This window comes from Euleptes europaea, chromosome 1 (genome assembly GCF_029931775.1).
Source record: "Euleptes europaea isolate rEulEur1 chromosome 1, rEulEur1.hap1, whole genome shotgun sequence".
In the NCBI taxonomy this organism is placed as follows: domain Eukaryota; kingdom Metazoa; phylum Chordata; class Lepidosauria; order Squamata; family Sphaerodactylidae; genus Euleptes; species Euleptes europaea.
In genome coordinates, this window is record NC_079312.1 from 2,144,681 (window position 1) to 2,157,577 (window position 12,897).

At 43.9% G+C, this 12,897-nt stretch overlaps 1 protein-coding gene across 1 annotated transcript; it reads left to right on the plus strand.

Moving 5' to 3' along the window:
* Positions 1-9,914: 9,914 nt before the first annotated feature.
* On the plus strand, positions 9,915-11,972 carry LOC130493349 (zinc finger protein 135-like). The gene is made up of 3 exons (XM_056867064.1): positions 9,915-10,498; positions 10,583-11,055; positions 11,968-11,972. The coding sequence occupies exons 1-3, from the start codon at positions 9,915-9,917 to the stop codon at positions 11,970-11,972; spliced, it is 1,062 nt and encodes a 353-aa protein (XP_056723042.1).
* Positions 11,973-12,897: the final 925 nt, after the last annotated feature.

Below are 12,897 nucleotides of genomic sequence, written 5' to 3' on the forward strand. Positions count from 1 at the left end.
AAGATGTATAAGGTTCTATGTTTTGGAACCATTTTTCTGTGCCGTGGCAGTGCCACAAAGCGGGGGCTGCCTCATTTGTGCAGTGCAATCTATGGCTATGAGTGTACTCCGTGATTTTAACACAAAAATCATAAGGATGTATGAGAATTTGTGCTTTTGAATTATTTTCCCCCCACCCTCGCAGCACCATGAAGCAGTGGATGCGTGATTTTTGTGGTGCTGCCTTTAAACTAAGTCGTGATCTACAGTATGACAGTGGTTTTCTTTTATAAAAATCATATGATTTCACGAGGATCCATTTAAATGCAACTAGATCTGACTTTTACTCAATCTCCTTTTGCACCCAACTTCAACTGAGGTATGGCATTTCTATAATCTTTTTGGTCCAATTCCTCTTTGAAGGGTACCCAAATATGGTGTGTGTGTTTGGGGGAGGGGGCTTCCTACATATGCAGAAGAGTTTGGGCATTGAAAGAAAAAAAATCATCACCCCGACCCCACCCCAGTCCACCCCAGCAGAGGGGCTTGAGCATGCTTTTCACCCTCCAGCATCCATGGAAGATTGAAATGAGTTGAGCAGTATTTCAGGGGGAGAGAAAGGACAAAGTAGGAGGAGGCACTGAACTGGTACATGTTCATTATTCTTTTACATACTTAACTGCTGTTCTGTGTCTTATAAGAAAGAAGAAATTTGAAATTTGCTTACCTATAGTTTCAAAAATGTCAGTGTCACATGATGGGATCACACTGTCAAATATTTACCGCACAGTATTCAGTGGTCTGTGTTGCTGTTATTGCATCCTGTTATTTTGCTAAATTCCTGACCCCAAGTGGCAATCGGCACTATCCTGGGTATTCAAGAAAGGGCCACTAGAGCAGAAAAGTGATACAACTGTTCCTGCCCTCCCTCTCGTGATCTGCCTATGGTCATAGAATTAGCATTGCTGACAAATGGCCATCTTGCCATTGCTTAAAAACCTCCAGGGAAGGAGAGCCCACCACCTCTCGAGGTCTCCTGTTCCACTGAGAAACCACTGTAACTGTAAGACCTTCAGGGAACAGAAAACAACGCAGCACCATCCTCTATATGACAGTGCTTCAAGTCCTTGAAGATGGTTACCATATCCCCTCTCAGTCTTCTCCTCCTCAGGTTAAACATACCCAGCTCCTTCAACCTTTCTTCATAGGACTTGGTCTCTAGACCCCTCACCATCCTTGTTGCTCTCCTCTGGACGCATTCCAGCTTCTCTACATCCTTCTTTAATTGCTGTGCCCCAAACTGAACACAATACCCTAGGTGAGGGCTAACCAGAGCAAAGTGATAGCATCACTTTGCATGACCTGGACACTATACTTCTGTTGATACAGCCCAAGATCGCATTTGCCTGTTTAGCTACCACATCACACTGCTTACTCAAGTTCAGTGTATGGTCTACTATGACCCCTAGATCCTTTTGGCACACTACTGCTAAGGCAAGTCTCCCCCATCCTAATAACCTTCCCAGCTCACTTAGTGCAAGTGACTCATCACAGAAAGACAAATTCTCCCTCCTGTGCTGGGGTTTGGGTGGGAGGAGCAGCATCCATTTGCCAGGCAAGAGGTGTACAGACTCCCAGGCAGAACAACAGAGAGAATCACCAGGGCGCAGTCACAGGAGGCATAGGATCTGGTCCAACTAAGGATTTTGGCTGATGCTCCCCCTTGTCTGCCATCTCCCTGATGCAGGTAGAGCCTGTAGATGACCTGGAATGACAATGGATTAGTTTGCATTTAGAAAGGGGCTCCTTTGGGAGGTGGACTCCTTGCCATTATCTCATGCCCTCCCCAGGCTCCATCCCTAAACATCTGGTAAATTCCAGACCTGAAGTTGGCATCCTTGTACGTTTGGCAGGGTTCATTGCCCCCCCTAGCTCCTGTTCATCCCAGCAGCCCTTGGGCCCTGACCTGGAGGGTCTTCAGGAAGTCAACTCAGCCCTGTTCCATGCACAAACTACACCCCTGACACAATCCCACTCTGTGCCAATGTAAGATTTCCACTTGCCCTACCCAAGCAGGAGACCACTATGGCTTTGGGTGGGCTTCTCTCCTGACAGGCTTAGTGGCCATCTGAAGCCCCTAGAACAGCCTGAACAGTAATCAGACGCAAGCTTGTAGCATCTTTACAGATCCAGAGACAGTTCACTTTCCCAAACAACCCAACAGGCATATGTAAAAAGGCTTGATATATACTATATGTGTGTGTTAAGTGCTGTCAAGTCACTTCCAACTCATGGCAACCCTATGAATCAGTGTCCTCCAAATTGTCCTGTCCTCAACAGCCTTGCATTTTGAGGGCCATGGCTTCCTTTATAGAGTCAATCGATCTCTTGTTGGTTTTCCTCTTTTCCTTCTGCCTTCAACTTTTCCTAGCATGATTGTCTTTTCCAGTTACTCTTCTCTTCTCATAATGTGACTAAAGTACAACAGCCTCAGTTTAGTCATTTGAGCTTCTAGGGCCAGTTCAGGCTTGATTGGATCTATAACCCACTGGTTTGTTTCTTGGCAGTCCACGGTATCCGTAACACTCTTCTCCAACACCACATTTCAAAGGAATCTACTTGCTTTCTATCAGCTTTCTTCATAGTCCAGCTTTCACACCCATACATAGTAATAGAGAATACGATGGCATTAATTACCTTGATCTTGGTTGCCAGTGACGCATCCTTACACTTAATAATCTTTTCTAGCTCCTTCATGGCTGGCCTTCCCAGTCTCAATCTCCTTCTGATTTCTTGGCTGCAGTCTCCCTTTTGGTTGATGATGGAGCCAAGGAATAGAAAGTCTTGATCAATTTCAATTTCCTCTTTGTCAGCCTTAAAGTTGTGTAATTCTCCTGTAGTCATTACTTTGGTCTTGTTCCGCTGCAGTCCTGCTTTGGCACTTTCTCTTTTAACTTTCAGCAGTAGTCGTTTCAAGTCTTCGCTATTCTCTGCCAGTAATGTGGTATCAACGGCATATCTCAAATTGGTAATGTTCCTCCCCCCAATTTTCATTCCACCTTCATCTAAATCTAATCCAGTTTTCCTAATTAAATGTTCTGCATACAGATTGAAGAGATGGGGAGATAAAATACATCCTTTAACACCTTTGCCATTTGGAAACCATTCTGTTTCTCCACATTCTATCCTAACTGTGGACTTTTGTCCAGAGTACTGGTTGTGCATCAAAACGATCAGATGTTGTGGCACACCCATTTCCTTTAAAACCAGCCATAGATTTTCATGATTCACACAGTCAAAAGCTTTGCTGTAATCTATGAAACACAAGCTGATATTCTTCTGAAATTCTCCCGTATGCTCCAATAACCAATGTAAGTTTGCAATATGATCTCTACTGCCTCTCCCTTTTTTGAATCTAGCTTGAGCATCAGGCATTTCTCGTTCCATATATGATAACAGTCTTTGTTGTAAGATATTGAGCATCACTTTACTTGTCTGAGAAATGAATGCGATGGCCCAGTAGTTGCTGTATTCTAGCAAAATGTACTATAGCATAATAATATTACAAGCCACAAGTGGCACTTTAGTTCTGATCCACCATGTATCTCCCTTCTCTTTTGTTTACCTTCTAGCACGTTGCTATCTTTCTCTCCCCCCCCTCCTCCGCAGAGAGAAGCCCCTCTTTGTAGCCAAGTGAGTAAAGGCATCTTTTCACAGTCAGAGGTGACCCAAGAGAAGGAGATGGAAGAGCAAGACCCAGAAGGACCTGGACGTGGCAAGAGAGTAAAGAAAGGCCCCCAGCCCATCCAAGCTGGAAGTGGCATTGAATCCTGGGAAACAGCTGTGCCAGAAATCTGGGATCAGGAGCCCCTGAACTCAGAAATACAGTGCCGACGCTTCAGGCAGTTCCGCTACTGTGAGGCTGACGGGCCCCGAGAGGTTTGCAGCCAGCTCCATGGACTTTGCAACCACTGGCTGAAGCCAGAGAGACACACCAAGAAGCAGATCCTGGACCTGGTGATCCTGGAGCAGTTCCTGACCATCCTGCCCCAGGAAATGCAGCACTGGGTCAGAGGATGCAGGCCGGAGACCAGTTCCCAAATGGTGGCCCTGGCTGAAGGCTTCCTCCTGAGTCAGGCAGAGGAGAAGAGGCAGGCAGAACAGGTGAGGGCTTTTCATTCCAGGTATTCCAATTCAAACAATGATATCCAACCTACTCCAAAAACTCCCCTATCTGATATTTGCGCAAGTGTTAATTATTATATTATTATATTTGCGCAAGTATTAATTGTTTAATTATTAAACAACCTGTTTCAGCAGCCACTTCTTCTAGGGAATATTTTTATCCCTCCAGATAATTCCCCAGGGTTGAAGGAAAACCCTACTAGGTCTGCTGATAGAAAGGTGGGGAGTCTGGGAGTGGGGCACGCTGTATACCTTGGTGTCCTCCATTCCTTCTCTTACCCGTCTCCCTTGCTGCTGTTTCAGAGTTGGGGTCCATCCATGAAGATGGAAGCTGAGTTCTGTGAGACGGAAGGAGTTTTGTTGGAGGAAGGGCAGCGGGCCCAGGCCCAGGAGCATGCCCAAGATGCCCTCTCATGCGGTAAGGACTATGACAACTGACCCCCAGTTGTGTACCAGTAGAGTAACCGAAATCACTGGGTTAGGTCAGTATACTCAAAAACGATAAAGCTCTAAAAAGCTTTATTAATAGAAAAGTTCAAAAAAGAGATTAAAATACGGGTTGTATAGTCAGTTTGGCCAAAGGCATATGAAACAATCAATCTAGCTGGCTTCATTACACTTACTAAGATGTTACATAGTTGCTGATCTTAAAAGTTATAAAGATGTTGGTTCAGGCGACAGAGTGACATGCTGAAATTGACACATGGAAGAAGAGTGACCACCATAAGGCATAGCCAAACTTATGGAAAAGTGGACTCAGGTCAGATGACCCACCACTCCCAAGCAAGGTGGACTCTTGGGAGAACTGGGTCATCTCTCGATGAAGATGTCAACCCAGTTTGCAGCTGCTATGAAAAAGGCAAATTCCATGCTGGCCATAATTAGGCAAGGAACAGAGAATAAAACTGCTGATATCATACTGCCGTTATACAACTCTATGGTGAGAGCACACTTGGAATGTTGTGTACAGTTCTGGTCACCACACCTAAGAAAGGATATTGCAGAGCTTGAGAAGGTGCAGAAAAGCGCAACCAAAATGATCAGGGGACTGGAGCAATTGCCCTGTGAGGAGCGGTTAAAACACTTAGGGCTGTTTAGCTTGGAAAGAAGGCGGTGTATGAGGGGAGACATGATAGAGGTCTATAAAATTATGCATGGTATGGAGAGAGTGGACAGGGAGAAGCTTTTCTCCCTCTCATAATACTAGAACGCGAGGTCATCTGCTGAAGCTGGAGGGTGAGAGATTAAACTAATAAAAGGAAGTATTTCTTCACACAACGCATAGTTAAATTGTGGAACTCCCTGCCCCAGGATGTGATGGCTGCCACCTTGGAAGACTATAAGAGGGGAGTGGACATGTTCATGGATAGAGGAGTATTCATGGTTACTAGTTAAACTGGATACTGGTCATGATGCATACCTATTCTCTCCAGGATCAGATGAGCATACCTATTATATTAGGTGCATTGGAACACAGGCAGGATGCTGCTGCTGTAGCTGTCTGGGGGCTTCCTAGAGGCACCTGGTTGGCCACTGTGTGAACAGACTGCTGGACTTGATGGGCCTTGGTCTGATGGTATGAGCTAGTGACTTTGATGGTTCTGCCCATTAGCGTAACAAGTTACTGGTGCTGTTTGTGAGAACAGATTGAACTCGGCCTGTGAGAAATTACTGTGTGCTGAACCTTAGACACACAAAATGGAGTATAGTGATGTAGCAAATAACAAAATGGTTATTCTGTCTTCACAAGGACTCATTGTGCCTGGATGGGATTGGGGCTCTTAGTGAATTTGATGGGTAGAGAGTTCTGCCTTTATACAAATCTATGCGGCGGGGGGGGGGGGGGGAGAAATGCTTCTCCATGCAACTTTTGGCACTCAAAGTGATGCGTATAATGGGGATTATATAAATTCATGGAGGAAGTCCCTCACATTGCTTACAATATTCATATCCCACATTTCTTTGCATTTGAGGGGCACAACGTGGCTCAAAGGAAAGACAGACAAATCTGGGCTGAGTTCTTCAGTTTTGCGAATAAATGGAGCCTGCATGTTCTGGGCAGTATAGCTCTGTCAACCAGATGCTAGGGGCCAGTAATAGAGCGTGTTTTGTGCTCATACTTAGTGGGGCATCTGTCATCCCACTACAGGAAATAGGATGACGGACTAGGAATGCCAGGCTTTGGAGTGGCATGGCCAGTAGCTTTGGGAGGATGTGATATCACACATATATTCATTCATATATATCATAAGTGATATTCATTTCCTCAACCCAGATGTGACATTAGTTGGGCAGTAGACGATTCATTCAATTCACATCTGGTTCTTCAGCCGAATGTGGCAGCAAGGTGCCGTGAGACGTCATTTTCACCTCCCTCTTTTTCTCCCACCAGCCTAGACTCAAGGGCGTTTCGAGGAGCCAGCTGGTGGGAGAATAGCCTTCCTGGGCCTTTTCTCTGATCCAGCGGAAATGCTGCCACGTATTTGGGCTCCAGCATTCACAGCACTCCCTATTACTATCTATGGGTGTTAGAGCTGGACAATGAAGAAAGCCGATAGGAAGAAAGTATATTCCTTTTAAATGTGGTGTTGGGGGAGAGTGTTACGCATACCCTGGGCCACCCAAAAAACAAATCAGTGGGTTTTAGATCAAATCAAGCCTGAACTGACCCTAGAAGCTAAAATGACTAAACTGAGGCTGTCATATTTTAGACACATTATGAGAAGACAAGAGCCACAGGAAAAGACAATAATGCTAGGAAAAGTTAAAGGCAGCAGGAAAAGAGGAAGACCCAACAAGAGATGGATTGACTCTATAAAGGAAGCCACGGCCCTCAGTTTGGGAGATCTGAGCAAAGTTGTTAGGACACTTTGGAGGACATTGATTCATAGGGTCGCCATGAGTCAGAAGCGACTTGACAGCACTTAACACACACACACATTCACAGGACAGATTTAAAGTATCATTGGAGTCTGAAATGTTGCAGCAGCATTTAGAGCCCCTTAAGGTTGATGGGTACTTTGTGCTTCTCTTCCACCTCTTCAGAGCTACAATTTTTTTAGCGTACATACGGCAGAGTGCCTCAGCCCTGGGAACGGGTGTGCTTGAAGCACGATTCAAGTCATGGCTAATACACTTTCTTCCACTTTTCTCTCCCTCACAGGCAGTGAAGAGGCAGTGTTGATCCATTCTCTTTGCGAAGGTGTGGAAACTGCTGTTGCACCTCCAGTCCACGTAAGCAAGATGAAAAGGGGAGAGCCTGGGTCCCCCCTCCTTTCTCAAGGGGATTTTCTCCTGCAGTTGTTGTTAAGGGGCCCAGGCAAGAGGCTCTGAATGCCACTCTTTTTACACACGGCAAGATCTCCAGCCTGCACCCTCCCAGAATGCCCCTTTACAAGGAGCCATCTCTGCTTGGCATGATCTCTGACAAGGGAATCTGTTTTTTTCTTTCAGTCTTCAGTTTCCTTTGGTGAGGTAGCCATGTATTTCACTAAGGCAGAGTGGGCCCTGTTGGATCCAGACCAAAAAGCTCTCTACAGGGAAGTCATGCTGGAGAACTACAGGAGCGTGGTCTCTCTGGGTAAGGGGCCAAAGGTGCAAATTGCTGCCATTAGGATTGTGCCATTGGGCTTATGTGTGAATCAAAATGTTGAACCCCAATACATTGAGGCTTTCCTTGTTATTTGATCCCTTTTGGAAGCCTCAAGGTGGTGCGGTGGCAATGAAAGTGATATTCAGCGTGCCCAGGTAGAATGACCCAAACAGCCTGGCTGGCCCAGGGGCAACAGAGGCCAGTGCTGTGGCCATCGCCCAAGCCATAGCGGATGTCCTGGCTGAGGCCAATGTGGGACTAAGAGGCCCTCAGGAAGACTCTGGAAGGGGCCCCATCGTAATTTCTCAGTTGCCAACGTTTGCAACACGTTGTCCTCCTGATGGGATTATTGTCATCCCTTCTGACTGTGATCTGGAATGCAGCCATCCCCCTTACACTGATTGGTATATTGGGCTTTAATCTTGACCAGGTTTCCATTCTTCCATTCCCTTTCTCTCTCTTTTTTTTTCTCCCCCCTCCTCGAAAGGCTCTAGATTGGAGAAAGTAGCTCAATTCACCACTCCTCCACATGAGGCCAGCTGGGTGAACTTGGGCCACAGTTCACTCAAAACTCTCCCAGCCCTACCTATCTCACAAGGTGTCTGTTGTGGAGAGTGGAAATGAATGTGATTTGTAAGGTGCTCTGAGACTCTTGGGGTAAAGAAAAGCGGGGCATAAAAGCCTCTTCTATGTCTCTTCTATTTAGCCACACACAGATCAACAGCAGAGACTCAAAAGAGTTGCCTGACAACTCAGATGTGAACAATGGGGGAATGATTCTTTGCCACTGTAAGGGAGAAAAATACACATGGGGAGAATGGACAGGGGAGGGATAGGAAGAATATAAAAGCTGGTCACCTGGGGGGGCTGGCTGGTGATAAGGTGTGACCAGCTGCTCAGTAGTGGGGCGGGGAAAGAAAGTCTGATAACGGAAATACAGACCCATTAGTGAGCAGTGCCAGATGGGTTGCTTGGCTTCTTGTGTAGGTGCTGACTGAACCTTTTTCTTTATTCCAGCAGCACATATAGAGGAGATGGTAGGGGGGTTTCAGGGGTTCTCTTTGGAGAAAGCCAAGAATGGAGACTCTAAAGAAAATGACAGAGATGGAGACAGTCCTACCAGGCAGGAGGGAAGACACACAGACAAGAGGAGAGAGAAGTCCGTTCTGTGCCAAGGAGGAGACTTACATGAAATCCCAGTCCAAGATAAAAGATCGACCAATACAAGAATCAAGAAAGGCCTCCATGTTAATCAGAGAAACTGCTCCAGGGAAAATGAAAATGAAAGTGTGGTCTTTGGAAAAACCTTCAGTAAGAACCAGCATGTTATTTCTGAGAGAAAAATTCCCACAAGAGAAAAATCATATGATTGCGTGGATTGCAACAAGACCTTCAGTTGGAAAGCAACCCTTACTTCACATCAAACTATTCACTCAGGTGAGGAGCTGTATAAATCATTAGACTGCAAACCCAGCCTTTCTGATGCAGCAGGTGTTCATGATACTTTAAAATGCCTATTAATGTTCCCTTCAATATAGAGCAGGAAAAAGCCACTGAAATGTGTTTTGTGTGGATGATCAGACCTCCTTGCGTGGGTGCTAACAGGATCTTTCTTTTCATTCCATCAGGGGATGATCAGTGGAAGGTGGGTGATGAGGAATTGCATCACCTCTTAACCGATGAAGTGAAGAGTGAAGATTTGAAAGGAAGCTTCAGGAATCAAGGCCAACCTAAGAGGCAAAAAGTATGTCACATGGTCGAGAAGAAAGATAAACCCATTTCTGGCAAAGGTCGGGATTTCCATGAACGAAGCCACATAGTGGAGGAAGCATATAAGTGCTTGGAGTGTGGAATGAACTTCTCAGATCAAAACCAATATGATATCCATTTGCAAATGCACAGTGGAAAGAATACCCATCGATGCTTGGAGTGTGGCAAGAGCTTCCTTCATAGAGCAGAACTCCTTAGGCATCAAAGAACACACAAAGGTGAAAAACCTTATAGCGACTCAGACTGTGGCAAGAGCTTCTCACACATTTCAGACCTTTTTGAACACAAAAGAATTCATTCAGCACAGAATCCATTTATCTTCACAGAAAGTGGAAGGATGTTCTCGTGTGGAAGAAAAGGAAATGCACTTTCCCCGAAGCATAGGATAATGGGGGCACATAAATGCTTTCGGTGTGGAAAGAATTTCAGATACAGATCAAAGCTCCTTGTGCACCAAAAAATACACACAGGGGAGAAACATTTTCAGTGCTCCGAGTGTGGAAAGAACTTCAGTCACAGTGGCCCTCTTCAACAGCATCAAAGAACCCACACTGGGGAGAACCCTTTTGTATGCTCTGAGTGTGGAAAGAGATTCACTCAAAATGGGCCCCTTCAAAGACATCGAAGAACCCACACAGGGGAGAAACCTTTTGAATGCTCAGAGAATGGAAAGAGATTCAGTCGCAGTGGCAATCTTCAACAGCATCAAAGAACCCACACAGGGGAGAAACCTTTTGAATGCTCAGAGTGTGGAAAGAGATTCAGTCTCAGTGGCAATCTTAAACAGCATCAAAGAACCCACACAGGGGAGAAACCTTTTGCATGCTCAGAGTGTGGAAAGAGATTCAGTCAGAGTAGCAATCTTCAAAGCCATCGAAGAACCCACACAGGGGAGAAAGCTTTTGCATGCTCAGAGTGTGGAAAGAGATTCAGTCAGAGTAGCAATCTTCAAAGACATCGAAGAACCCACACAGGGGAGAAACCTCTTGAATGCTCAGAGAATGGAAAGAGATTATGTCACAGTGGCATTCTTCAACAGCATCAAAGAACCCATATAGGGGAGAAACCTTTTGCCTGCTCAGAGTGTGGAAAGACATTCCATTTCAATGGCAAACTTCTACAGCATTTAAGAACCCACACAGGGGAGAAACCTTTTGAATGCTCAGAGTGTGGAAAGAGATTCAGCCAGAATGGCAAACTTCTACAGCATTTAAGAACCCACACAGGGGAGAAACCTTTTGAATGCTCAGAGTGTGGAAAGAGATTCAGCCAGAATGACAGTCTTCAACAGCATCAAAGAACCCACACAGGGGAGAAACCTTTTGAATGCTCAGAGTGTGGAAGGAGATTCAGTCAAAGTAGCAATCTTAAAAAGCATCAAAGAACCCACACAGGGGAGAAACCTTTTGAATGCTCAGAGTGTGGAAAGAGATTCAGTCACAGTGGCAGTCTTCATACGCATCAAAGAACCCACACAGGGGAGAAACCTTTTGACTGCTCTGAGTGTGGAATGAAATTCAGTCACAGTGGCAATCTTAAAAGGCATCGGAGAACCCACAAGGGGAGAAACCTTTTGAATGCTCAGAGTGTGGAAAGAGATTCAGTCTCAGTAGCAATCTTAAACAGCATCAAAGAACCTTTTGAATGCTCAGAGTGTGGAAAGAGATTTAGTGGCTGTAGCGATTTTCAAAGGCATTTAAGAATACACATGGGAGAAATATTTTGAATGCTCAGAATGTGGGAAGAGATGCAGTCTCAGTGGCAATCTTAAACAGCATCAAAGAACCCACACGGGATAAACCTTTTGAATGCTCAAGAGTGTGGAAAGAGATTTAGTGGCAGTAGCGATCTTCAAAAGCATTTAAGAATATAAACAGGGCAGAAACCTTTTGGATGCTCAGAGTGTGGAAAGAGATTTAGTTACAGTGGCGATCTTCAAAGCCATCAAAGAACGCACACAGGGGAGAAACCTTTTGAATGCTCAGAGTGAGGGAAAAGATTCAGTCAGAATGGCAACCTTCAACGGCATTATAGAATCCACACAGGGAAGCCTTTTGTCTGCTCAGAGTGTGGAAAGAGATTTTGTTTTAGTGGCGATCTTCAAAAGCATATAAGAACCAACACAGGGGAGATACCTTTTGAATGATCAGAATGTGGAAAGAGATTCAATGTGACAGTGTTAAAATACATTTTAGAACCCACACAGGGAGAAACCTTTTGATTACTCAGAGAAAGGAAAGAGATTTAATTGCTATGGTGATCTTCAAAAGCATTTAAGAACCCACACGGGAGAAACACCCACACAGGCGAGAAACTGTTTGAATGCTCAGTGTGGGGAAAGAGATTCCTACACAGTAGCTGTCGTCAGGGGAATCTAAGAACGAACACAAAGGAAAAACCTTTTTGAATGCATAGTGTAAGGCCCCTCTTCCCTCCTCCAGTTTGATCCCCCAACTCCTCTCAGATTTTTCAAAAAAAATTGTTATAAAATTTAAGGATACAGCAAAAAGGCGTTGGGTAGGGGAAAGGGCAAGATAGAACAAATTATATCTTCCAAGTCTTAACAAAAATGGTATTAGAAAAGGAAAGTAACAAATTTATCAAAAATTCAGTCTTATACCATATCCTAGAACACCTAAAAAACTCTTTCAGATAATTTGAACATATCATACATTCGATATATAATCTCATTACAAATTCCCCCTGCTATAATATTTACATACTGTTTGAATAGTGATCATAAAAAGACAGTAATTCAGAATTCAATTCTTGTTCAGTATCATTAGAATGCCTTAAAACTCTTTCAGGTGACCTAAACATACCTTATTCTTAATAATTCAATACATGTTCTCGTAACAAATACCATTTGTAAATACTCATAATAAATACCAACAAATGTTTGTGCTGTTTGAATAGTATCAGTCATCATTTTATTTGCAGTCATAGACCATCAAATCAATTGAATGTACATAACTAAATAATATAGAGTAAAACAAGTACAAAATACAATTAAAATGGGAAAGTATGCAGAAGTACATAGCTAATTCTCTAAAGCAATCTCTATCTTCAATCTATATTAGAGTTTCAAACCTTGCACAGCAACAGGAATTAACAAAAAAGACAGGTTTTATTATTGAATCAAAAATAAAATATTTGGGTACATGGTTAACCTCAAATAATCTTAACTTATTCCAAAATAATTATATTAATCAATGGCAACAAATTGCTATAGATCTTAAAAATTGAGAAAATATACCGATATCATTATGGGGAAGAATCTCTGTGGTTAAAATGATGGTATTACCTAAGATGATTTTTTTGTTTCAAAATTTACCAATTTTAAAAGGAGCACAAATTTTTAAAAGTTGGAA